General features: G+C 47.0%; 2 protein-coding genes across 2 annotated transcripts in view; both read right to left on the bottom strand.

The window, feature by feature from the left end:
• The window catches only part of LOC139421213 (uncharacterized), a 1,124,809-nt gene that overhangs the window by 568,057 nt on the left and 531,798 nt on the right, over window positions 1-24,954 (bottom strand). The window lies entirely within an intron of this gene.
• Window positions 1-24,954, bottom strand: part of LOC139421026 (integrin, alpha 10) — a 55,305-nt gene that overhangs the window by 14,353 nt on the left and 15,998 nt on the right. Inside the window, exons 5-9 of the mRNA XM_071171503.1 lie at window positions 23,551-23,665; window positions 23,132-23,259; window positions 22,045-22,193; window positions 3,967-4,117; window positions 849-1,014 (exon numbers count right to left, since the gene is read on the bottom strand). Coding sequence (XP_071027604.1) covers window positions 849-1,014; window positions 3,967-4,117; window positions 22,045-22,193; window positions 23,132-23,259; window positions 23,551-23,665 — 709 coding nt within the window. The remainder of the gene's footprint in view (window positions 1-848; window positions 1,015-3,966; window positions 4,118-22,044; window positions 22,194-23,131; window positions 23,260-23,550; window positions 23,666-24,954) is intronic.

Raw genomic sequence — 24,954 nt, forward strand, 5'->3', positions numbered from 1 at the left:
CACTCTGACACCTGAATACCGTGATGGGACTAGATGTGGCATCCTGTGCTGCCCACTCTGACACATGAATACCGTGATGGGACTAAACGTGGCATCCTGTGCTGCCCACTCTGACACATGAATACCGTGATGGGACTAAATGTGGCATCCTGTGCTGCCCACTCTGACACATGAATACCGTGATGGGACTAAATGTGGCATCCTGTGCTGCCCACTCTGACACATGAATACCGTGATGGGACTAAATATGGCATCCTGTGCTGCCCACTGTGACACATGAATACTCACTCTCAATTTAAATACTGTTCTTTTACTTCTATCCCCCTTTCACCTTTACTCCAAACATTCCCTCCCTTCCTTCCCCTCCCCAATCTGCCACTATCTAGATGCCACAGGTTAGTGCCCTCTCTCTCCCTCCTCACTCAAGACCCCAGCTGGTATACAGAATCTACCTCCCCCATCCTCCTCTCATATCCTCCACTCCCTTCCTCCCTCGCTCCCTACAGACTTCAGGGTGGCATAATTTCCTCCCTTGTTCCTGTAAGTGTTGTGATAGCTGCTCGCGCCCTTCTTTCCTTTTCAAGGTAGTGGCATCTATCCATCCCTTCCTCTTTCATTCCGTCTGGGATTAAATGTGGCACCATTCCCCCTTTTTTGCCTCTTTCCCAATTGAAAGAGAGTAACATCCCTCTCTCTTCTAACTTTCTCCCTGGTTAAATAAGAAAGCAGTTCCTCCCTGTCTCCAGAACACAGACACCCTTTCTCCTCCTTTCTCTTTCCAGCACTTTCACCTCCCTCCCTCCTCTCCTCCCTCTCCCTCCCCCTTCCTCTTCCTCTCTCCGTCTCACCCTCTAGAGTGAAGATGCGGTCTCCTAGTGCATCTACAATGTCGTTGAGTGCCGCCTCGTCAGTCACGTTGAAGAAGTATTTGTCGTCAGGGTCGCTGGCAATGTACTTGATCTCACTGATAAACGTCTCTGGGTCCTGCTGCCTGCGGATGTAGTGACCCAATACCTGGAGGGAGAGAGAAAGGGATGAGAAAAGAGAGGGGGAGAGATAAAGGGGGAGGGAGAGAGAAAGGGATGAGGAAAGAGAGGGGGAGAGATAAAGGGCGAGGGAGAGAGAGAGGGATGAGGAAAGAGAGGGGGGAGAGATAAAGGGCGAGGGAGAGAGAGAGGGATGAGGAAAGAGAGGGGGAGAGATAAAGGGCGAGGGAGAGAGAGAGGGATGAGGAAAGAGAGGGGGGAGAGATAAAGGGGGAAGGAGAGAGAAAGGGATGAGAAAAGAGAGGGGGGAGAGATAAAGGGCGAGGGAGAGAGAGAGGGATGAGGAAAGAGAGGGAGAGATAAAGGGCGAGGGAGAGAGAGAGGGATGAGGAAAGAGAGGGGGAGAGATAAAGGGGGAAGGAGAGAGAGAGGGATGAGGAAAGAGAGGGGGGAGAGATAAAGGGGGAAGGAGAGAGAAAGGGATGAGAAAAGAGAGGGGGGAGAGATAAAGGGCGAGGGAGAGAGAGAGGGATGAGGAAAGAGAGGGGGAGAGAAAGGGCGAGGGAGAAAGAGAGGGATGAGGAAAGAGAGGGGGGAGAGATAAAGGGCGAGGGAGAGAGAGAGGGATGAGGAAAGAGAGGGGGGAGAGATAAAGGGCGAGGAGAGAGAGAGGGATGAGGAAAGAGAGGGGGGAGAGATAAAGGGGGAAGGAGAGAGAAAGGGATGAGAAAAGAGAGGGGGAGAGATAAAGGGCGAGGGAGAGAGAGAGGGATGAGGAAAGAGAGGGGGAGAGAAAGGGCGAGGGAGAAAGAGAGGGATGAGGAAAGAGAGGGGGGAGAGATAAAGGGCGAGGGAGAGAGAAAGGGATGAGAAAAGAGAGGGAGAGAGATAAAGGGGGAGGGAGAGAGAGAGAAAGGGGTTAAAGGGAAGGGTAGAAAAACAAAAGGGAGAGAAAGAAGGGGTTAAATGTAAGGGACAGAAAAAGTGAAAGGTAGAGCGAGAGATAACATTAACAGACATATTCTCTACGTCTTCCGCCAATAACTCCTCCATGTTTCACAGGGACAGAGAACATTTATATAGAGGGAGAGATATTACTGAGTCAGGACAATCTGAGAGGACAGAGAGAGAGCTGCCAACACCAACCCCGTACAGTACAGTAGAGGACATAACCTGAATCAAGGACAACCACAGAGAGACAACCCTTAAAAGACAAAAAACAGATACTGTCCTTAGGGTTCTAACTAAGGGGGTGTCTTAAAACAGATACTGTCCGTAGGGTTCTAACTAAGGGGGTGTCTTAAAATGGAGTCAGCTAAAATGTTTGGGAAATACTGCTCTAGCAAACCGTGAAATGAAAGAATTGGTCCAGACAGGGGGAGAGAGATGACTGGTGTGGTAGGACTCTATAGTGTGAGGAGGCTATAGTAACAGCTACAGTTAGTAGTCTGTAATACAGAATAGCCTAAACACTGCAGTAAGGAGCACATTCCTCCCGAGAAACCCAATCCCAACAATCCTTCCCTGTCACTCTGGCTGCCATCTTAAATAAGGAAATTCTCTGTTTTCAAAGGGGAGGGAGGGAAGGAGGGATGGATGGAGGGAGAGAGGGAGGGAGGGAGGGAGGGATGGAGGAATGGAGGGGGGAGAGATGGAGGAAGGGAGGGAGGGAGAGAGAGAAGGAAGGAGGAAGGAGGGATGGAGGAAGGGAGGGAGGTATAGAGGATGAAGGGAGGGAGGGAGAGAGGGAAGGAGGAAGGGAGGGATGGAGGGAGGGATGGATGAAGGGAGGGAGAGATGGAGAGAGGGAAGGAGGAAGGTGGGGATGGAGGGATGGATGAAGAGAGGGAGGGAGAGAGGGAAGGAGGGATCGAGGGAGAGAGGGAGGGAGGGATGGAGGGATGGATGGATGGAGGGAGGGAGGGAGGGAGGGAGGGAGGGAGGGAGGGAGGGAGGGAGGGAGGGAGGGAGGGAGGGAGGGAAAGAAGGAAGGAAGAGATGGAGGGAGGGAGGGAGGGAGGGAGGGTTTAAAGTGAAGGAATCCTACACTATAAATGTATACATGAAGATCTTATAGAAGCAGAGAAATTCCATTGGTCTTGCCAGCTGCTGCTGGTTTGTCCTCAGAGTCACGAACGGAGAGGGCGGACAGAAATACAGACAGCAGGAGGTAGCTTGTTAACTATTCAAAACATACAGTGAAGTTATAGCTACTGCAAATGTACAGTGCCTTGCGAAAGTATTCGGCCCCCTTGAACTTTGCGACCTTTTGACACATTTCAGGCTTCAAACATAAAGATATAAAACTGTATTTTTTTGTGAAGAATCAACAACAAGTGGGACACAATCATGAAGTGGAACGACATTTATTGGATATTTCAAACTTTTTTAACAAATCAAAAACTGAAAAATTGGGCGTGCAAAATAATTCAGCCCCCTTAAGTTAATACTTTGTAGCACCACCTTTTGCTGCGATTACAGCTGTAAGTCGCTTGGGGTATGTCTCTATCAGTTTTGCACATCGAGAGACTGACATTTTTTCCCATTCCTCCTTGCAAAACAGCTCGAGCTCAGTGTGTTTGGATGGAGAGCATTTGTGAACAGCAGTTTTCAGTTCTTTCCACAGATTCTCGATTGGATTCAGGTCTGGACATTGACTTGGCCATTCTAACACCTGGATATGTTTATTTTTGAACCATTCCATTGTAGATTTTGCTTTATGTTTTGGATCATTGTCTTGTTGGAAGACAAATCTCCGTCCCAGTCTCAGGTCTTTTGCAGACTCCATCAGGTTTTCTTCCAGAATGGTCCTGTATTTGGCTCCAAAGAGTTTTGTGGTGTAGCAGGCATGCCGCATTCATGTGCTCTATGAAACAGTGTGTGTGTGTGCGTGCATGTGTCTCTGTGTGTGTGTGTGTGTGTGTATGTGTGTGTGTGTGTGTGTGTGTGTGTGTGTGTGTGTGCGTGTGTGTGTACTCACAGCGATGGCATATCTGGTGATGTTTCTCTTCTCACACTCCTCCAGAGCGTCCGGTAGCTCCTCCCCATCATGTGACTCTCCGTCCGTCACCACGATCATGACCTTGGTGGCCCCCTCCCTCGCCCCCCGCTCAGGGCTGAATGCCTCCGTACTGGACAAAGACAGATATAAATAACTTTATTAGGTAAATATCACAGTGCTGTTGTCAGCATGTTAAAACAGCACATACTGGTTCAAGACCCAAACTGCTTCCATGTACATTCTCTTTCCGTTGCCCTGAACCAAACCACAATAAAACACAAATATTGTTCTAGAGTTGGATCTGAAACATCATGGCCTGAAGTAGAGTATCTCATGACAAGCTGTAGACCACACTATTTGCCAAGAGAATTTTCATCTATTTTTTTCGTGGCTGTTTATGTACCACCAAAGACGGGAACTAAGACCTCACTCAGTCAGCTGTATCAGGAAATAAGCAAACAGGAAACCTCTCACCCAGAGGCAGTGCTCCTAGTGGCCTGGGACTTTTATGCAGGGAAACTTAAATCCATTTGACCTAATTTCTATCAGCATGTTAAATGCGCAACCAGAGGGGAAAAAATTCTAGATCACCTTTACTCCACACACAGAGACGTGTACAAAGCTCTCCCTCGCCCTCCTTGACAAATCTGACCATAATTCTATACTCCTGATTCCAGCTTACCAGCTAAAATGAAAGCAGGAAGCACCAGTGACTCAGTCTATAAAAGAAAGTGATCAAATGAAGCAGATGCTAAACTACAGGACAGTTTTGCACAGACTGGAATATGTTATGGGATTCTTCCGATGGCCTTGAGGAGTACACCACATCAGTCACTGGCTTTATCAATAAGTGCATTGAGGACATCGTCCCCACAGTGACTGTACATACCCCAACCAGAAGCCATGGATTACAGGCAACATTCTCACTGAGCTAAAGGTTAGAGCTGCCGCTTTCAAGGTGCGGGACTCTAACCCGGAAGCTTATAAGACATCCTGCTATACCCTCAGACGAACCATCAAACAAGCTAAGTGCCAATACAGGACTAAGATTGAATCATACTACACCGGCTCCGACGCTCGTCAGATGTGGCAGGGCCTGCAAACTATTACAGACTACAAAGGGAAGCACAGCCGCGAGCTGCCCAGTGACACGCGCCTACCAGACGAGCTAAATCACTTCTATGCTCGCTTCGAGGCAAGCAGCACTGAGGCATGCATGAGAGCATCAGCTGTTCCGGGCGACTGTGTGATCATGCTCTCCATAGCTGACGTGAGTAAGACCTTTAAACAGGTCAACATTCACAAGGCCACTGGGCCAGACGGATTACCAGGAAGTGTGCTCCGGGAATGTGCTGACCAACTGGCAGATGTCTCACTGACATTTTCAACATGTCCCTGATTGAGTCTGTAATACCAACATGTTTCAAGCAGACCACCATAGTCCCTGTGCCCAAGAGCACTAAGGTGACCTGCCTAAATGACTACAGACCTGTAGCACTCACGTCTGTAGCCATGAAGTGCTTTGAAAGGCTGGTCATGGCTCACATTAACATCATTATCCCAGAAACCCTCCCTCTGCAACTGGATCCTGGACTTCCTGACGGGCCGCCCCCAGGTGGTGAGGGTAGGTAGCAACACATCTGCCACGCTGATCCTCAACACTGGAGTCCCTCAGGGGTGCGTGCTCAGTCCCCTCCTGTACACCCTGTTCACCTACGACTGCATGGCCAGGCACAACTCCAACACCATCATTAAGTTTGCAGACGACACAACAGTGGTATGGCCTGGTGACCAACAATGACGAGACAGCCTATAGGGAGGAGGTCAGAGACCTGGCCGGGTGGTGCCAGAATAACAACCTATCCCTCAACTTAATCAAGACAAAGGAGATGATTGTGGACTACAGGAAAAGGAGGACCGAGCAGGCCCCCATTCTCATCGACGGGGCTGTAAATCAAAATCAAATCAAATTTTATTACTGTCATGATGTTGGCCTCTTTGGGTATAGCCCCATTCCCCTCTCCCTGCCTCCCCCTTGCCTCCTTCAACTAGGTTGCTGTGGTCAGAGAGAAAGAGAGAGGAACAAAGCAATTCCTGTGGTGGTGAATCTCTTAAAAGAAGGGTTGGAAATCCAAACGTGGATCACGTTAAAGTAATCCAGCAATCTCAATTGCTTGGGTCTCATTCAATTTATTTATTTAAATTGTCGGACATACCTTTCTAGGTTCCTCCAATTAAATGAGACACTTTAAGCTTTGCAATAGTAACCTAGATGAACCAACTTCCCAGGTGAATTTAAAGTTTAATTCCCAGATAGCCTATACAGGTTTGATTATTCATTAAATTTGATCAATCAGTAAAATCTGCTTCTGCAAAGCACGATCAATCAGTCCCACCTCCAGCGGGAATCCCATATGGCTGTGGCCTGAGGGGAAAATGTACCATAGTGGTAAATGTACCTAACATTATCTTTATGATAATCCAGCAATTTCAATTGCTTGGGTATTATCGTCTCATTCAATTAATTTATTTTAATTGTCGAACATACCTTTCTAGGTTCTTCCAGTTAAATGAGACACTTTAAGCTTTGCAATAGTAACCTAGATGAACCAACTTCCCAGGTTAATTTAAAGTTGAATTCCCAGATAGCCTATCCAGGTATGATTAATCATTATCATTGATTAATTCAATTTGCTTTTGCAAATTCATTAATGTCCAACTTCCACAGTACTGTCCAGTACTTATGGTTCATTAATCTATAAATAGATTAAAAGCGTCTTTGCAGCTCCCAATATATTCCAAAACCAAACTTTGGAAAATTAGGAAAAACATTTTTTCCTTTCAAAATGTTCTAATAATGTGCAAGCTACCAGAGGGGGTAGTCCCCACTCGCCCGCTAATTAGTGAACCTCCACCCGCAAATGGATTGATCTCTGACCTCAGCAGCGATACCAACCCTAATTATGCCATTAGTGGAAAAGCAGACAACACTGCTTTCCAAAATCAACCATCGGGCGCAGGCCTCATAAAGGTTCTCTCCAGTCTAGCCCTGATGTCTTGCCACCCAAGAATGGCATCTGTCCAATACCGCAGTGCACAGCTGAAGCACGAGCAGGTAATGGGACACATAAAGGGACAGGTGGAGAGAACCAGGAAAACAATAACAAATGCTGAAAAGGGAAAAATTATGCTAGCTATGGAACTGCGCTTGAAAACTGAACAATTAAATGTAATTGCAAAAACATATGACGATGAACAAGCACAAGCTCTTCAACAAAATTGTCTTCTACAGGAACAAAATCATATGCTACAGGAATAACTCGATTTAGCCTAAACTAAATACAATGATGTTCACGCCAGACTAGATAAATCTGAAGAGTTATCTACAAACAGGAGCGCTCAACTTGATAACATGCAGGCAGTTTTGTTGAACGTTACTCAAAGTAACACGGTTCTACTCAAAACACTGCAGACCAAAGACGATCAGTTAATGAACACAATGACAAAGTTGGATGGCAAATCAGCAGAACTCATTCAGGTCGCTGACCAAATGAATGATGAGAGAACTCAGGTGATGAAGATGGAAATATTGATTTCTAAGCAAGCAGAGAAAATCTCATCACTGGATCTCTCGCTCCGTACTCAAGACCTCTATCTGCAAGCCATGACAGATAAGTTTGAGCCCGGAAGGAGCAAGTGTGACACTCACGTGTCTAAAATCAGTACTCTAAGCGCTCAAGTGGACTCTCCAATGCAGCAGAATACCACCCTTAGGTACCATCTGGAGGAAGCCCAGAATAGAGCGTGACTACGAATCCAACCGGAGCCCTGTACTCACAGGAGTATGATGATAGGTTTCAGACATTGCCTCCCTCATGTGTCCCTCAGTCTTCTCCTCTTGGCCATTCAGCACTGAGTAATATTGCGCCTCTTGGCCAACATCAACAAGGCTTGGCTTCTCCTCTTGGCCTTTCGGCCCCAATCTTTCCACAGGATGAAGCCAACCCTTTCCGCCCGCTTGGCGCAGAATACCTTGACAAACTCATCAAGAAGCTGACATAGAGGACGCGTTGGAAGGCTACCCGAACGCTACAGGTTCTGACAGGGTTTACCTGTTGAAGCGAACGTCGAATAGACACCTGACAAGGTTCATTCGTCTACAACAGCAACACGTGCTAAATGACTACGCTAAACTTGCCACAGCTTTGAAATTAGAATTCAGTGGTTCTGCGACTCGCAAACACGATAGCTTACTGGCTAACACCATCAAACAAGCTCGGAACGAACACCCACAAGCTTACTATCATAGGCTTCGTTCAGCTTACTTTGGCCTACTCACTGAAACAGGCATGGAAGTCCTGTTACCTTTTAAACAAATGTTCCTGTCGAACTTCATTACCTACTTGGGCCCTGCCGCCCACGTTTGCTTGCCTATCTTACAACTCAGAGAGCTTGCAAGCACAGCTTTTGAGGCATCAAAAGTTCACAACGCTAAGAGCCCTGACCACTCGGTTTTGAAGTTTGACCAGGAGCAATCACACCAGTTAGAGGGTGCATTATCAGGTATTGGAGCGTTGAGAGATGACGCACAACAACAGTTTCAACCACAAAACCATGATTCCAATAACCTCCGTCGTCGAAATAACTGTAAAGTACGTCGCCATCAACATGACTACCGCTACAATCGACCTGTTCCCTACGTTCCTGCACCCAACCCACAAAAAGTGTCAGAGCACCAGGGTAACAAAGGACGATGCAAACGTAGACCAATGTTCTCCAGAAGTTCCTCTACGAGAAGAACTAAAGCGAGAACAATTTGAGAAAAGGGTAAAAGATAAGTCACAAGGACTAGACGAGGAATTACCGGACACCAGGTCCGCAGGAATTAACACCCATAGCAAGGAAGTTAAAATTAAAAATTATGCCGCTCTCACTCGAGACCCTATCCAGGGCCCGCTTGATCAAGAAACAAGCCCCCAGGCTTTGTCTATAGACTCTGATACAAAGGTTGTGAAGAAAAAGGTCAAACGCTTCGTTAAAGCCAAGCCCACTCAAAATCGGAAAAGTCTATCTCCTTCCACCTTGAACAGAAATGACACATCACGTCGGTGCGAACGACTACTACACTTTGTGGGGAATATGTACACTAACCACAAATCTAAAGGGCAATACCTGGAAACAGTCCTGGAGGACTGCTTAACTTGTCATGAGCTAATTGATTCGGGTGCGACAATATCACTCATCTCTCAAACATTGTTTGATAATCTCAAAATGGCTTTGAAGCCAACTAAACATTGGTTAAAAGTGGAACGATGCGACACTACACTTCGAGGGTTCACTCAGACTACCTCACCTCTCACATTGAGAGTCATGCTGAAACTACACTTCAAGGACGTATTGCTCGTTCACCCTGTGTATGAAACTGTAACCCTGCTACTTGGAGCAGACTTGATGGATCGGTTACTCCCATTGATGGATTGGAAAACCAACCAGGTATGGTCACAGGCCACCGTGCCTCCTCCACTGACCACACTGTTTACCCCTAACGCTAGCTGCAACGCAGTCATTCACGAGGGGTATCTGTCGAAAGCACCCCTTGGGAAAAATATGTTTAAAAACCTCTTGGGGCAGAATCCGATCCAAGGAGATATTACGATATCTCGACACATTCCATCAGCCAACTTGATTGACCATTCTTTTCACGATTTCGAGCCAGCTGTCTCTGTGAATACGCAACTTCCCTCCTCCTTGCAGTCGTGCAATACGGTAGTTGAGATTAACTTCTCTTGCCCTTCGGACACTTCCGCAAGCACTGCGGCCGAGTATACTCTGCTTCCGATGATACACCTTTCACTTTGTTGGGGACTGTCACCCCTTACAATGATACTAATGGCGTCAGTCCAGCAACTGACCCGATGACTCCCACTGGTGAAACACTTTGCGATATCACAGACCGATATCCTCGTCTCAGCTCCCAGGCACTGAAGAGGTTGCCACACGCAGACGCGGTGGTGACTGACAGACCTCCACAGCCACTGAGGGTGTTGAAGCACAAACACCAGGAGATTTGGTTGAAAGGTTACAGCCATCCTCATAACAACGCGGCCTCTGACAACTCGTACATAGGGTCCAAACTTTTCGTTTGCGCCTCAGACACCAACACCACCCGCTGGTGGTGGGGTCCGGAGACACAAAGGGGAGGAATAGTAGCTCAGACCCATGATGAGCCTCATTGAGGCCGGTGGGGGGGTTGAGACTACGGACAACAAAGTACGAGGCCGCCAGAGCATAAATCAAATCTAGTTGTAAACTCCCCTATGAGAACAGTGAGGAGCAGACAGGCCCCTAGACGGGGATTATCTTAGAACACATCTAAGATAGTACTGAGGTGTACCACACTGGTCGTAAAGGAAGTCCAGTGGACTTGTCCACCTCCAAAACAAATGGCAACAATAATCATTCCTTGCCATGTGTAGGTTCAACTACAATACAACTAGTGAAATGCTCCAATCATGTGTTCCGGTAGTATAATATTTCAGAATAAATCGGTAGTATAACTGGTCCCTTTGAGCACCAGTACCAATACCAGTGACAGTCAGTCTAGCTACAATCAGTAAGAAGGTTAGAGATCTAACCAATCAAATTACCCTTGACAACAGCGACATAGAAGTCACTCAGAGTGCAACACGTGGAAGGGAATCTCCAGTGCACTCTTCCAATGGTTAACACACATGTCACTAATAAATAGAATCCTCCATTCAGGAGGAAAATTATTAGAATCATTAACCACGATCACACCATGTACGACTGGTCTAATACTTAGAGTACTTCCATCGTGAGGTTAGCTCCTCCGTGGATAACATAGCTATGAAATAGACTTCATACCTACAATACCTTTACATACCTACTATACCTTCACCACTACAATAGCTGTCAGGGAGCCTACCAGGTAAACCACCAGAGGGGACTGCAATGATGATCTACAAACAGGACATCACGTGTTCATGATTTTATGTTGATTTGTAACTTGCAGGACAAACAAGATCCAAACCACCGGGGGGGGGGGGGGGGGGGGGGGTGTATGTCATGACGTTGGCCTCTTTGGGTATAGCAAGCCCCATCCTCCTCTCTTTGCCTCCCCCTTGCCTCCTTCAACTAGGTTGCTGTGGTCAGAGAGACGTCGTAAATTCCTGAGGATCTCCTTATGGACACACAGTATAGGCAGAGTACATTTTTATAGAGAACAAAGCAATTCCTTCCACCTCACAGAACTTGAGGTACGAACAAATTTCATGTTCCGGAGAAAGTATAAAAGATCCGTGAAGAATCCAGCTACGAACTGGTCCGTTTGTCACAACTTGGGGAAGCTCATGGGAGACAGTGTGGCCACATTACCATAACGCTGTTTATATATTAGCCTCAGATATGAGGTTTACATCTAATTGTTGTATAAGATGAATGAGGGAATATGATACCGTTTGTAAAATTGTGTAATATGATTTTGGACTGTTTAATGAAGGAAAACTCAAAAAGGGGATTGGATGGAGTTAACTAAATCAGAGGACCGCCCCTGAGCCCAGTTAGGGTCAGACATCCTGGGACAGCCCTTTTCTGCCTTCAGAATAAAACTCCCACTCGGGTTTTCGATCAGCAGACCGAGCTTACCTCAATTACGAGATGGCTAAAGGTTGCAGACCATGTTTCTCTCAATCACGGGAGTGCAAAGGTTGTAGACCATTGCTGAATCTTTTAACCATACCACGTGGTTAAACTCTTAGACTATCGATACCGACAGAATAAGAACAAGTCTGTGGTATTAATTACTAGTCTGCAGCTAAAAATTCGGTATCATTGAACGTGAAGAACGACAACCGCCGAAACATCCATTCTATAACGAAACAAATGAATGTCACTTTGAACTATCCACTATAACCACGACAGAGAGAGAGAGAGACGGACAATTCTACAAAATAAATGAACTTTTCACCAGCGATCAAGACGACACACTGAGCGTAAATATATATATATTGATTGTAATTGTTCCCGAATGAGTGAGCGTTCATGTGCAAAGGATTAGCATTTCAATTGTTATAATTATCACTCTGTAGTGACTTCTTAGTCGACCCCACTTCCCCTTTTGTCTAACAAGCCGCCATGCCGGTTTAGCCCACTAGGGCACATTCTCCTATCATTTCATGTAACCACATTTACCTTGTTTGTTTGTTTGTTTATGCATTTCTGTGAATTACTTAGTTAGTAATAAATAAATGATTTAAGACAATTGATGTATGGATGACTCATAGTGAAGACTGGGTTCGTGCAGATAACCAACAATTTACGACGTTTGTAATGAGACTAACGTGAGGTAAAGTAAATAATTAATTAATTCGATAAAATATCTGAAAAGTTATTTTAGGAAATGATAACTTTGTAATCTGGATATTTTTCCTTGGTGCCCCGACTTCCTAGTAATTACGGTTACATTATTAATCAGTCTAATCGCGTAATACTAATTACAGAGAATCTTTGATAAAAACTATCAGTCTTCAGGTAATGATAGTAAAGACACGACATTAGTCACATGGGCCAAATACAACAGGTACAGTAAAATGCTTACTGACGAGCCCCAAACCAACAATGCAGTTTCAAAAAGATACGGATAAGAAAGTGGAGCAGGTTGAGAGCTTCAAGAGGGTAGTGTACAGAGAGTAGTGTACAGAGGGTAGTGTACAAGAGGGTAGTGTACAGAGGGTAGTGTACAGAGGGTAGTGTACAGAGGGTAGTGTACAGAGGGTAGTGTACAGAGGGTAGTGTACAGAGGGTAGTGTACAAGAGGGTAGTGTACAGAGGGTAGTGTACAGAGCGTAGTGTACAGAGGGTAGTGTACAGAGGGTAGTGTACAGAGGGTAGTGTACAGAGGGTAGTGTACAGAGGGTAGTGCGTATGGTCCAGTACATCATTGGGGCCCATATACCTATATACCAGGACATGTCAAAGGAAGGCCCTAAAAATGGTCAAAGACCCCAGCCACCCCAGTCACAGACTGTTCTCTCTGCTACCGCATGGCAAGCGGTACCGGAGTACCAAGTCTAGGACCAAAAGGCTTCTCAACAGTTTTTACCCCCAAGCCATAAGATTCCTGAACAGGTAACCAAATGGTTACCTGGACTATTTGCATTGTCCCCCCATGCTGCTGCTACTCTCTGTTTATTATCTATGCATAGTCACTTTAACTATACATTCACGTACATATTATCTCAATTAGCCTGACTAACTGGTGCCCCCGCACATTGATTCTGTACCGGTACCACCTGTCCTGTATACAACCTCGCTACTGTTATTTTCACTGTCATTTTACTGTTTTATTTTGTATTTCTTATCTATTGTTCACCTAATACCTATTTTTTACTTATCTATTGTTCACCTAATACCTATTTTTTACTTAAAAATGGCACTGTTGGTTAGAGCCTGTAAGTAAGCATTTCACTGTAAGGTCTACACATGTTGTCTACACACTGTTTTATTCGGCGCACATGACAAGACGGCGCACATAGACGATGATTTGATTTGACTCATCGTCCACACTACGTAAAGTGCTTCACAGACCTCGACTACTACAGAGAGAGCGGGAGAGAGGAGGAAGAAAGAGAGAGAGGAGAGAAAGGTGGGAGAAGGAGAGGGGAGGGAAGAGAAAGAGAAAAAGAGAGATGAGAGAACAAGTGAATGAGCAGGAAAGACAGAACAGAAAAAGAAGAAAAAGAGAGATGTGTCACGCCCTGATCTGTTTCACCTGTCCTTGTGCTTGTCTCCACCCCCTCCAGATGTCGCCCATCTTTCCCATTATCCCCTGGGTACTTACACCTGTGTTTTCTGTCTGTCTGTGCCAGTTCGTTTTGCCTGTTTAAACCTACCAGCGTTGTCCCTTGCTACTGTCTTTGCTATAGTCCCTGTTTTCTAGTTTCCCGGTTTCGACCTTTCCTGCCTGACCTGACCCTGAGCCTGCCTGCCATCCTGTACCTTTGCCTCTACTCTGGATTACTGACCTCTGCTGACCTGACCCTGAGCCTGCCTGCCATCCTGTACTTTTGCCTCTACTCTGGATTACTGACCTCTGCTGACCTGACCCTGAGCCCGCCTGCCATCCTGTACCTTTGCCTCTACTCTGGATTACTGACCTCTGCTGACCTGACCCTGAGCCCGCCTGCCGTCCTGTACCTTTGCCTCTACTCTGGATTACTGCCCTCTGGCTGACCTGACCCTGAGCCCGCCTAACGTCCTGTACCTTTGCCTCTACTCTGGATTACTGACCTCTGTCACGTTCTGACCTTTATTTCCTTTGTTTTGTATTTATTTATTATGGTCAGGGCGTGAGTTGGGTGGGCAGTCTATGTTTGATTTTCTATGATTTGGGGATTTCTATGTTTCGGCCTAGTATGGTTCTCAATCAGAGGCAGGTGTCATTAGAGAAAGAGGGAGAGGATAGAGGAAAGAGAGGGAGGGAGGGAGAGGAGAGAAAGAGAGGGAGGGAGAGGATAGAGGAGAGAAAGAGAGGGAGGGAGAGGATAGAGGAGAGAAAGAGAGGGAGGGAGAGGATAGAGGAAAGAGAGGGAGGGAGGGAGAGGAGAGAAAGAGAGGGAGGGAGAGGATAGAGGAGAGAAAGAGAGGGAGGGAGAGGATAGAGGAGAGAAAGAGAGGGAGGGAGAGGATAGAGGAGAGAAAGAGAGAGAGGTAAGATTCGGGTAGAGTTAGTATACACAGAGTTTCCCTACATCTAAAATAAACAGCCACTAGAAGAAGATAATATATCATGTAGAGTGATCCTCAGAGTTAAATAACACAGTTGGGAAAAACAGAAATTGGGTGTGAGAGTGAGAGTGACAAAGACGTGTGTGTGATCGCTTCCAAGAACTGTTTATGAAACAGATTGGGTGCGATACGGATAGTGACACAGACCCTGAAAAATCCCCTAAAATTACAAATAACCATAGGCGTAATCAGGCCAGACTTGACCAGGCAGTCAAACAGTCAGACAGTCAGTCAGTCAGACAGTCCGACAGGCAGTCAGTCAGTCACAGTCAGTCAGTCAGTCACAGTCAGTCAGTCACAGTCAGTCAGTCAGTCAGTCAATCAGTCACAGTCAGTCAGTCAGTCACAGTCAGTCAGTCAGTCAGTCAATCAGTCACAGTCAGTCACAGTCAGTCACAGTCAGTCAGTCAGTCACAGTCAGTCAGTCAGACAGTCCGACAGGCAGTCAGTCAGTCACAGTCAGTCAGTCAGTCACAGTCAGTCAGTCAGTCACAGTCAGTCAGTCAGTCAGTCACAGTCAGTCAGTCAGTCATTCAATCAGTCACAGTCAGTCAGTCAGTCAGTCAGTCAGTCACAGTCAGTCACAGTCAGTCACAGTCAGTCAGTCACAGTCAGTCAGTCAGTCACAGTCAGTCAGTCAGTCAGTCAGTCAGTCAGTCAGTCAGTCACAGTCAATCAGACAGTCAGTCAGTCAGTCAGTCAGTCAGTCAGTCACAGTCAATCAGTCAGTCAGTCAGTCACAGTCAGTCAGTCAGTCAGTCACAGTCAGTCAGTCAGTCACAGTCAGTCAGTCAGTCACAGTCAGTCAGTCACAGTCAGTCAGTCAGTCAGTCAGTCAGTCAGTCAGTCACAGTCAATCAGACAGTCAGTCAGTCAGTCAGTCAGTCAGTCACAGTCAATCAGTCAGTCAGTCAGTCAGTCAGTCTAGTCATTAAATACAGTTGGTAATTTCCTTTTAAAGTACAGCTCTACCACATCACTGGTGTTACCATGACACACAACCTATCCTAAACACAAAGGATGTGCAGCGACAACACACACACACAAACACACTTGTACACATACAAGTACACACGTGCACACACACGTACACACAAACATATAACCACACCCTGTTTGTCTGGTGGTGACCTGTTTTGACCACTGGACATTTAGTGGGTAGAGTCTGCTAGCACTTACACACACACACACAATGCCTAGTGCAGCCAGTGTTAGTGAACTCAGTCATTTTCAGGCGTAACTCTGGCCCAAGCTAAATATAAAGTATGTGGTGAACCCGCAAGAAACGGTCTGGTTAAAAACAACCGTTTCCCTGCACAGCCTGCTAATTATACAGCCAGCCAGAGACAAGAGGAGAGAGGGGGAGAGAGAGAGGAGAGGGAGAGAGAAAGGGTGGAGATGAGAGGAGAAGAGAGAGAGGAGAGAGAGAGGAGAGAGAGGAGAAGAGAGGGAGGAGAGAGAGAGGAGAGGGAGAGAGAAAGGGTGGAGATGAGAGAGGAGAGAGAGGAGAAGAGAGGGAGGAGAGAGAGGAGAAAAGAGGGAGGAGACAGAGAGGAGAGGGAGAGAGAAAGGGTGGAGATGAGAGAGGAGAGAGAGAGAGAAAGGGTGGAGATGAGAGAGGAGAAAAGAGGGAGGAGAGAGAGGAGAAGAGAGGGAGGAGAGAGAGATAAGAAGAGAGGGAGGAGAGAGGAGAGGGAGGAGAGAGGAGAGAGAGGAGAAGAGAGGGAGGAGAGAGAGGAGTAGTGAGGGAGGAGAGAGAGAATAGAAGAGAAGGAGGAGAGAGGAGAGGGAGAGGAGATGAGAGGGAGGAGAGAGAGAGGAGAGGGGAGAGAGGAGAAGAGAGGGAGGAGAGAGAGAAGAAAGCACAAGAGGATAGATGGAGGAAAGGAGGATGTAGTAGAAGAAAGGAAAAAGAGAGGGAAGGAAAAGTAACATAAGGAGAGGTTGTGAAGAGGAGAGATGACTGAAGATAAACATTCTAGAACACTAGTGGAGCAAGAGAGAAAACACTTTTAAAAACAGTTTATTACAAACACACATTAAGCAGGAATAAACCAGCAATTACTGTGCTGCCACTTGACCAATTAAAGAGAGCAGAGAGACCAGGGCCTATGGACATACAGCGAGAAAGAGACACAGAGAAAGACAAAAATAAAAGAATAGTGTGAAATCCACTAGTAAAAAGACGTGGGTAAGAGCCCAGCTCTGATGTGGCTGAGTGTGTGTGTGTGGGTGTGGTCATGACACAACACGTGTGTGTGTGTGTGTGTGTGTGTGTGTGTGTGTGTGTGTGTGTGTGTGTGTGTGTGTGGTCATGACACAGCATGAGTGTGTGTGTGTCACAGGGTAAAATGTGTATGACACAGTGAGAGGCAGTAGCTGATACCCTTTTAATAGACTGCTTTACTCTCCTATATCACTCATTTAGCCTCTATGTGTCTTATACTGCTCCCTGTGTGTGTGTGTGTGTGTGTGTGTGTGTGTGTGTGTGTGTGTGTGTGTGGTCATAACACAGCATGAGTGTGTGTGTGTCACATGGTAAAATGTGTATGACACAGTGAGAGGCAGTAGCTGATACCCTTTTAATAGACTGCTTTACTCTCCTATATCACTCATTTAGCCTCTATGCGTCTTATACTGCTCCCTGTGTGTGTGTGTGTGTGTGTGTGTGTGTGTGTGTGTGTGTGTGTGTGTGTGCGTGTGCGTGTGCGTGTGCGCGTGCATGCGTACATGCGTGTGTGTGTTTGTGTGTGAGTGTGTGTCACGTCCCTCTAGCGCTCGAGGGCGCCAGGCGGCTCATCATTACGCACACCTGTCACCATCGTTACGCGCCTCTGCGCTTCATGGGACTCACCTGGACCCTCCCCTTTATCTGTCACTTCCTCAGTTTCTGCATTAATGTTGTTTTGCTCCCCTTGTCCAGATGCTGTCCTTGTTTTGTTTCACTCCCTGTACTTTCTTCTTGTCTCCCAGCGTCTGACCTCACTGTGTGTGTGTGTGTGTGTGTGTGTGTGTGTGTGTGTGTGTGTGTGTGTGTGTGTGTGTGTGTGTGTGTGTGTGTGTGTGTGTGTGTGTGTGTGTGTGTGTGTGTGTGTGTGTGTGTGTGTGTGTGTGTGTGTGTGTGTGTGTGTGTGAGTGTGTGTGTATGTGCGTCTGTGTGTTCTCTGCGATGGCGTATCCAGTGATGTTTCTCTTCTCACACTCCTCCAGAGTGTGTGTGTGTGCGTGTGTGTGTTTGTACAGCTGCAGTGGCTGTAGGAGCTAACCAGGCTGTACTACAGTGGCCACACCTGCAGCTTTGCTGACCCAGCAACAGCCAACCCCGTCAGTCTTCCTACCAATGCCAGCTCTGGTATCTTTTCATCTGTGTGTGTTTGATTCGTACAAGAAGTCCAAGAAACAAAACAGCACAGACAGGCAGGCAGACAGACAGACAGACAGAGTCCGTCTGACATGTTCTATGACCGTTTCGACCCAGCACTCATAAACAAGGGTTAATGCCAATGTCCCCTCTAAACTGCGTGCAGTGCGCATGCGCAGCCCCCCCTGGACCGTGCAGAATAAATATCAGAGCACGCAGAGAAGCATGAGATTGAACTTCAATCAACTTTCTAGAGTTTTCCGTTAGTTAACACTATCAACGTTTCCCTTTACTGTGGAAATTGTGATCGAATCAACACAATATTAGCCACTTTTAATAAAACATACCAAAACAAAACTAACTCTGCAAGAGATGTTGTTGTATTCGGAATGCATCGGAGTAGGATTCTATTGCATTAACAGGCACGACTCAGGCCCATACTCTACACAGACCGGTGCGCTATAACCAATCAGAGCCTCAGTAGGCATATTTGCAAATAGACCATTGCCATATATGGGTCTATGCGTTTCACTTTGAACTGGACTGTTTGTACAGCATGAGCAGTTGTCAGTAGATGTTCTTGTTTTGAGATCAAAGTGAGAGTTACACGTAGCAACATGTGCACATTTCTACATTTGTTCATATCCTTCGCTAGTTAGTGAGTTATTAACCCAGTTATATAGAATCTGTTGTCAGCAATAGGGGAGTGGTTGCTTCCTACAAGAGCACAAAATGTATGCATTTCTAGACATCTTTGAAAATCTGTGTTGTATTTTTAAATAGGCTTGAATAAGCTAAGTAGCCATTAGGCAGAGGCTAGCATAATTGTCATGCCCTGACCATATGGAGCCCTTGGTTCTCTATGGTGTTGTAGGTCAGGGTGTGACTAGTTTTTCCTATTTCTATGTTGGTGAGCTTGGTATGGTTCGCAATTAGAGGCAGCTGATTATCGTTGTCACTAATTGGGGATCATACTTAAGTTCTCCATTGTTCCCACCTGGGTTGTGGGATATTGTTTGTGTGAGTGTGTTTGGGCACTACGACTTCACGTTCCTTGTAAGTTTTGTTGTTTTGTTTCTAGTTTCACTTTGTATGAAAAAGATGTGGAACTCAATTCACACTGCGCCTTGGTGCGCTCATTTTGAAGAACGTGACATAATATCCCACCCACGCAGGACCAAGCAGAGTGTAAATGAGGTAAAGGAGTTTCGGATTTGGGAGGAAATCTTGGGAGAAACGAGACCCTTCCTTGGCGGGAGTCGCCAAGGAGGGTAAAGGGACAGCGACGACGCCGGGGACCGCGGCCACAGGAACACCAAGATTTTTTGGGGGGAGGGGCACATGGAGCGGTCGGCAGAGCAGCGGGGAGTGCCAGAGCCCGAATGGCAAACTCTGGAGGAGTTCAACGAGGGATACCAGAGAGAGGTTTTGGCGAGGAGTATGCTGCAGCGCAGGCGCGCTGAAGAGCGCTTTCTCAGCCCAGTACCATCTGTGCCGGCTCCACGCACCAGGCCACCAGTGCGCCTTCCCAGCCCGGTACGTCCTGTGCCTGCTCCCTGCACTCGCCCTGGAGAGCCAGAGACCGTCAGGGAGTCGATGGAGAAGTTGGGAGAGAGAGAGAGGAGAGAGATGTTGGTTTGGTGTGTTCGGCACCGCATTGGCCCTGAAGAGCGTGTTACCAGTCTGGTACAACCTGTGCCGGCTCCACACACCAGATCTCCAGTACGCCTCCCCAGTCCGGTACGTCCTGTGCCTGCTCTCTGCACTCGCCCTGAAGAGCGTGTCACCAGTCTGGTGCAACCTGTGCCGGCTCCACGCATCAGGCCTCCAGTGCACCTCCCCAGTCCGGTTCGTCCTGTGCCGACTCCCGGCACATTCACAGTCCAGAGCTTCCGGCGACAGTTCACAGTCCGGAGCTTCAACAGTCCGGAACCTCCGGCGACGGTCAACGGTCCGGAACCTCTGGCAACGGTCAACGGCCCGGAGCTTTCAGTGACGGTCAACGGCCCGGAGCTTCCCGGGACAGTCAATGGCCCGGAGCTTCCAGTGACAGTCAACGGCCCGGAGCTTCCAGTGACGGTCAACGGCCCGGAGCTTCCAGGCACGGCGTCCAGTCCTGCTCCATGGCCGGAGCCTTCTTCTGCGCCGGTGCCCAGACCAGGCACGGTGTCCAGTACAGCTCCATGGCCGGAGCCTCCCTCTGCGCCGATGCCCAGACCAGGCACGGTGTCCAGTACAGCTTCATGGCCGGAGCCTTCCTCTGCGCCGGTGCTCAGTCCAGGCACGGTGTCCAGTACAGCTCCATGGCCGGAGCCTCCCTCTGCGCCGATGCCCAGTCCGGGTGTGGAGTCCAACCCAGTTCCATGGCCAGGGCCCTCCTCTGCGCCGAGCCCTTGGTTCTCTATGGTGTTGTAGGTCAGGGTGTGACTAGGGGGTGTTCTAGTTTTTCCAATTTCTATGTTGGTGAGCTTGGTATGGTTCCCAATTAGAGGCAACTGATTATCGTTGTCTCTAATTGGGGATCATACTTAAGTTCTCCATTGTTCCCACCTGGGTTGTGGGATATTGTTTGTGTGAGTGTGTTTGGGCACTACGACTTCACGTTCCTTGTAAGTTTTGTTGTTTTGTTTCTAGTTTCACTTTGTATGAAAAAGATGTGGAACTCAATTCACACTGCGCCTTGGTCCGCTCATTTTGAAGAACGTGACAATCATTTGTCTGATTCTCTGTAATAATGGTGTGGGAATTATAATGCTTTTTATTTTGTCAAGTGGTTTCTTGCATCAAACAACACAACAACATTTTCAGTCACCTCCTTGTCTGAAGGACAAGTGGATAAACAGGTTAATGTCAAGCCCTGCAGGTTTTTTCACAAGTCTCATGGAATGTAGGCCTACATTGAACACCACACATCGGCTGCTACTGTAAGCTGACGATGGAACAGCTATTTCCATGTTAAAATGTTATGGGATGCATTTTCTCCATTGTTTTTGATGGTAGACCACTCTGATAGGCCTACATTATGATCAAATAGCCACAGTAGCCTACTTGACCACTGTTAAAACGAACTTAAAACGGGTACAGCCTCAGTGTTCACAGTAAACGCATGCCGGAAGTTGCACAGAATTTCCCCGTTAAACTTTGCACTCAGCTGACCTGAAATAAGCTCAGTGATGAAAAACATTGGAGGGAACATTGGTTAATAGTATTAGTATTAGTATTAGTAGTCTGTTTTACGTAGCGGTGGTGTGGGTGAAAGGTAATGACAGTCTACAGGGGTGGTGCCTGTATTTCCAGTCATCGCCTTTAAACTGCCTTTAAACTGATTTTAAACTGTTTTTAAAATTTCCATTGACTTCTCTTTAAACTGCCCTTCTCACATCCTGACCATTTACCTTTAAATGTGCTGGAAAACAGGAACTCCCCAATTACCTGCCGTGTGTGTGTGTGTGTGTGTGTGTGTGTGTATGAGTGAGTGAGAATGAAAGCCGTGGTGTGTAGAGTACGGGTGTGTGTGATTGAGAATGAAAGCCGTGGTGTGTGTGTGTGTGTGTGTGTGTGAGTGAGAATGAAAGCCGTGGTGTGTAGAGTACGGGTGTGTGTGTGTAGTATGGGTGTGGTACACTATATGTGTATGAGTTTAATAAAGGAGGAATGTAATTTTCAAAGGATAACTTTTATGGTGTGAGATATCAGGTGTCCATATTAGACAGCTGTTTGTTATGTTTTGACCTATGACCCCTCTATACCCCTCAGCCTCAGCTGGATTCCATGTTCCACAGAGAAGAAAAGAATAAGGAAATATTTGACATTGTTAAAGGGCAGAGTGAGTTATGATTGAGACATTGACCAGCCAATGAGAATGGCTTATGATTGATTGACAGACGTACCAGCCCATGTGGATGGCGTATGCTGTGCGTGTCTCCCGCCCCTCCTGTCGGCTGATGTTCTTAGCTGCTTCAACCACCTCCTGTGTTGTCTGGTAGTCTCTCAGTGACCACTCATGGACCGCAACCTCACCGTACTGCAAAACCCCCACCTGAACACAACCATACAAGGTCATGGTAGAAACAAAACCACACACATAATTGTGTCTGGCTGTCTTTCCAATGTAGTTGAGCATACAGTGGGATATCCACAGATAGAACATGACCCCATGTTCCCCCTGTCCTCTACTTGTCCACATCTCCCTCTCCAATCCTCAACCTAAACCTCAACCCCTCTGCTACTGACCCCCTCCAAACCCCTTATTCCCACTCTTCTCTAATCTTCCCCCTCTCCCCCTCTCCCCCTCCTCTTCTCCCTTTCCTTCTCATCTCCCATCCTCCCCTAACTTCTACCCCACTGCTACTTCTTCTCCCCTCATGTTCCCTCTCCCCTCATGTTCCCTTTCCCCTCATGTTCCCTCTCCCCTCATGTTCCCTCTCCCCTCATGTTCCCTCTCCCCTCATGTTCCCTCTCCCCTCATGTTCCCTCTCCCCTCATGTTCCCTCTCCCCTCATGTTCCCTCTCCCCTCATGTTCCCTCTCCCCTCATGTTTCCCCTCCCTCATGTTCCCTCTCCCTTCATGTTCCCTCTCCCCTCATGTTTCCCCTCCCTCATGTTCCCTCTCCCCTCATGTTCCCTCTCCCCTCATGTTCCCTCTCCCCTCATGTTCCCTCTCCCCTCATGTTCCCTCTCCCCTCATGTTCCCTCTCCCCTCATGTTCCCTCTCCCCTCATGTTTCCCCTCCCCTCATGTTTCCCCTCCCCATGTTTAGGCCAGGTCTTGTGCCATTGCATAAGTCCATCCATTCATTCTCATCCGATTACTACAACGTGTTGTGTTTCAGTGTAAAGGACTGGCTTGTCTAGTTGACTGAGACTCAACCAACAGAATCCCTAGGATTTCATCACAGAAATGTACAGACGCAAACACACACACACACACACACACACACACACACACACACACACACACACACACACACAATCTTACCTGCATCTGTTCTGGGCTGATATGGAACTTGCTGAGGATGTTACTGAGGAAGTTCTGGACTTCATACCAGGGATAGATACTATTGGAGCCATCCAGAACGATCACTATGTCCATGTATGTTGCACATCCTGGACAGAAAACACATTATTGGATCCTTAAGGGAACGCTGAGAGTACTAAGGACCCATATAACCCCCAAAACCCCATGAAATGAACTCTACTGAGTCATTACCATTCAGCTGTGATGTGTGTGTGTGTGCTCGGGTTTATAAATGCAACCCACTCTTTGTGTGTGTGTGTGTGTGTGTGTGTGTGTGTGTGTGTGTGTGTGTGTGTGTGTGTGTGTGTGTGTGTGTGTGTGTGTGTGTGTGTGTGTGTGTGTGTGTGTGTGTGTGTGTGTGTGTGTGTGTGTGCAGTTACTCTGTGCTGTAGGGGCGATGGTCTCTCTAGGTTCCAGTTCGTCGCTGACAGAAGCACAAATCCCCGTACTGAAGACTGACGTACCACACTCCTGAGACCACAGGGGTGCACACGCCTGGAACACACACACACACACACACACACACACACACACACACACACACACACACACACACACACACACACACACACACACACACACACACACACACACGTGATTATTATTTTAGCTTTAAGTGAACCTGTAAAGGTAACATAACGTACACAAGTGTCATATGGTCCTAGCTAGCACTGATTTATTGGTGAGAGTGAGAGGCACAAGACAAGGACAGAGTGGACTTCTCCACTGGGCTGTTGGTCAGGTCTGCTACTGAACACACCAATAAACACCAGCAGGCTAGGCGGAGGAGAGGCAGACCCAGATAGAGAAAGAGGGTGGGAGACTGAGAGAGGGGGGGGGGGGGGTTACCGTACGACAGACCACGTATTCACCCTGCACACCCTAATTGTCAAACAAGAAAAGGCAAAGTCTTCTCATGCTTTGTTGATTTCAAAAAATCTTTTGACTCAATTCGGCATGAGGGTCTGCTATACAAATTGATGAAGTGCTGTTTTGGGCGAAAAACATACAACATTATAAAATCCATGTACACAAACAACAAGCGTAATGTTAAAATTGGTGAAAACACACACATTTCTTTCCACAGGGCCGTGGGGTGAGACAGGGATGCAGTTTGAGCTCCACCCTCTTCAACATACACTACCGTTCAAAAGTTTGGGGTCACTTAGAAATGTCATTGTTTTTGAAAGAAAAGCAATATTTTGTCCATTAAAATATCATAAAATGTATCCAAAATACAGTGTAGACATTGTTAGTGTTGTAAATTACTTTTGTAGCTGTAAATGGCCAATTTTTTTAATGGAAAATCTACATAGGCGTACAGAGGCCCATTATCAGCAACCATCACTCCTGTGTTCCAATGGCACGTTGTGCTAGCTAATCCAAGTTTATAATTTTAAAAGGCTAATTGATCATTAGAAAACCCTTTTGCAATTATGTTAGAACAGCTGAAAACTGTTTTCCCGATTAAAGAAGCAATAAAACTGTCCTTCTTTAGACTGGTTGAGTATCTGGAGCATCAGCATTTGTGGGTATGATTACAGGCTCAAAATGGCCAGAAACAAAGGACTTTCTTCTGAAACTCGTCAGTCTATTCTTGTTCTGAAGAATGAAGGCTATTCCATGCGAGAAATTTCCAAGAAACTGAAGATCTTGTACAACGCTGTTTACTACTCCCTTCACAGAACAGCGCAAACTGTCTCTAACCAGAATAGAAAGAGGAGTGGGAGGCCCCGGTGCACAACTGAGCAAGAGGACAAGTACATTAGAGTGTCAAGTTTGAG

Source organism: Oncorhynchus clarkii, chromosome 2 (assembly GCF_045791955.1).
Source record: "Oncorhynchus clarkii lewisi isolate Uvic-CL-2024 chromosome 2, UVic_Ocla_1.0, whole genome shotgun sequence".
NCBI classification, from domain to species: Eukaryota; Metazoa; Chordata; class Actinopteri; order Salmoniformes; family Salmonidae; genus Oncorhynchus; species Oncorhynchus clarkii.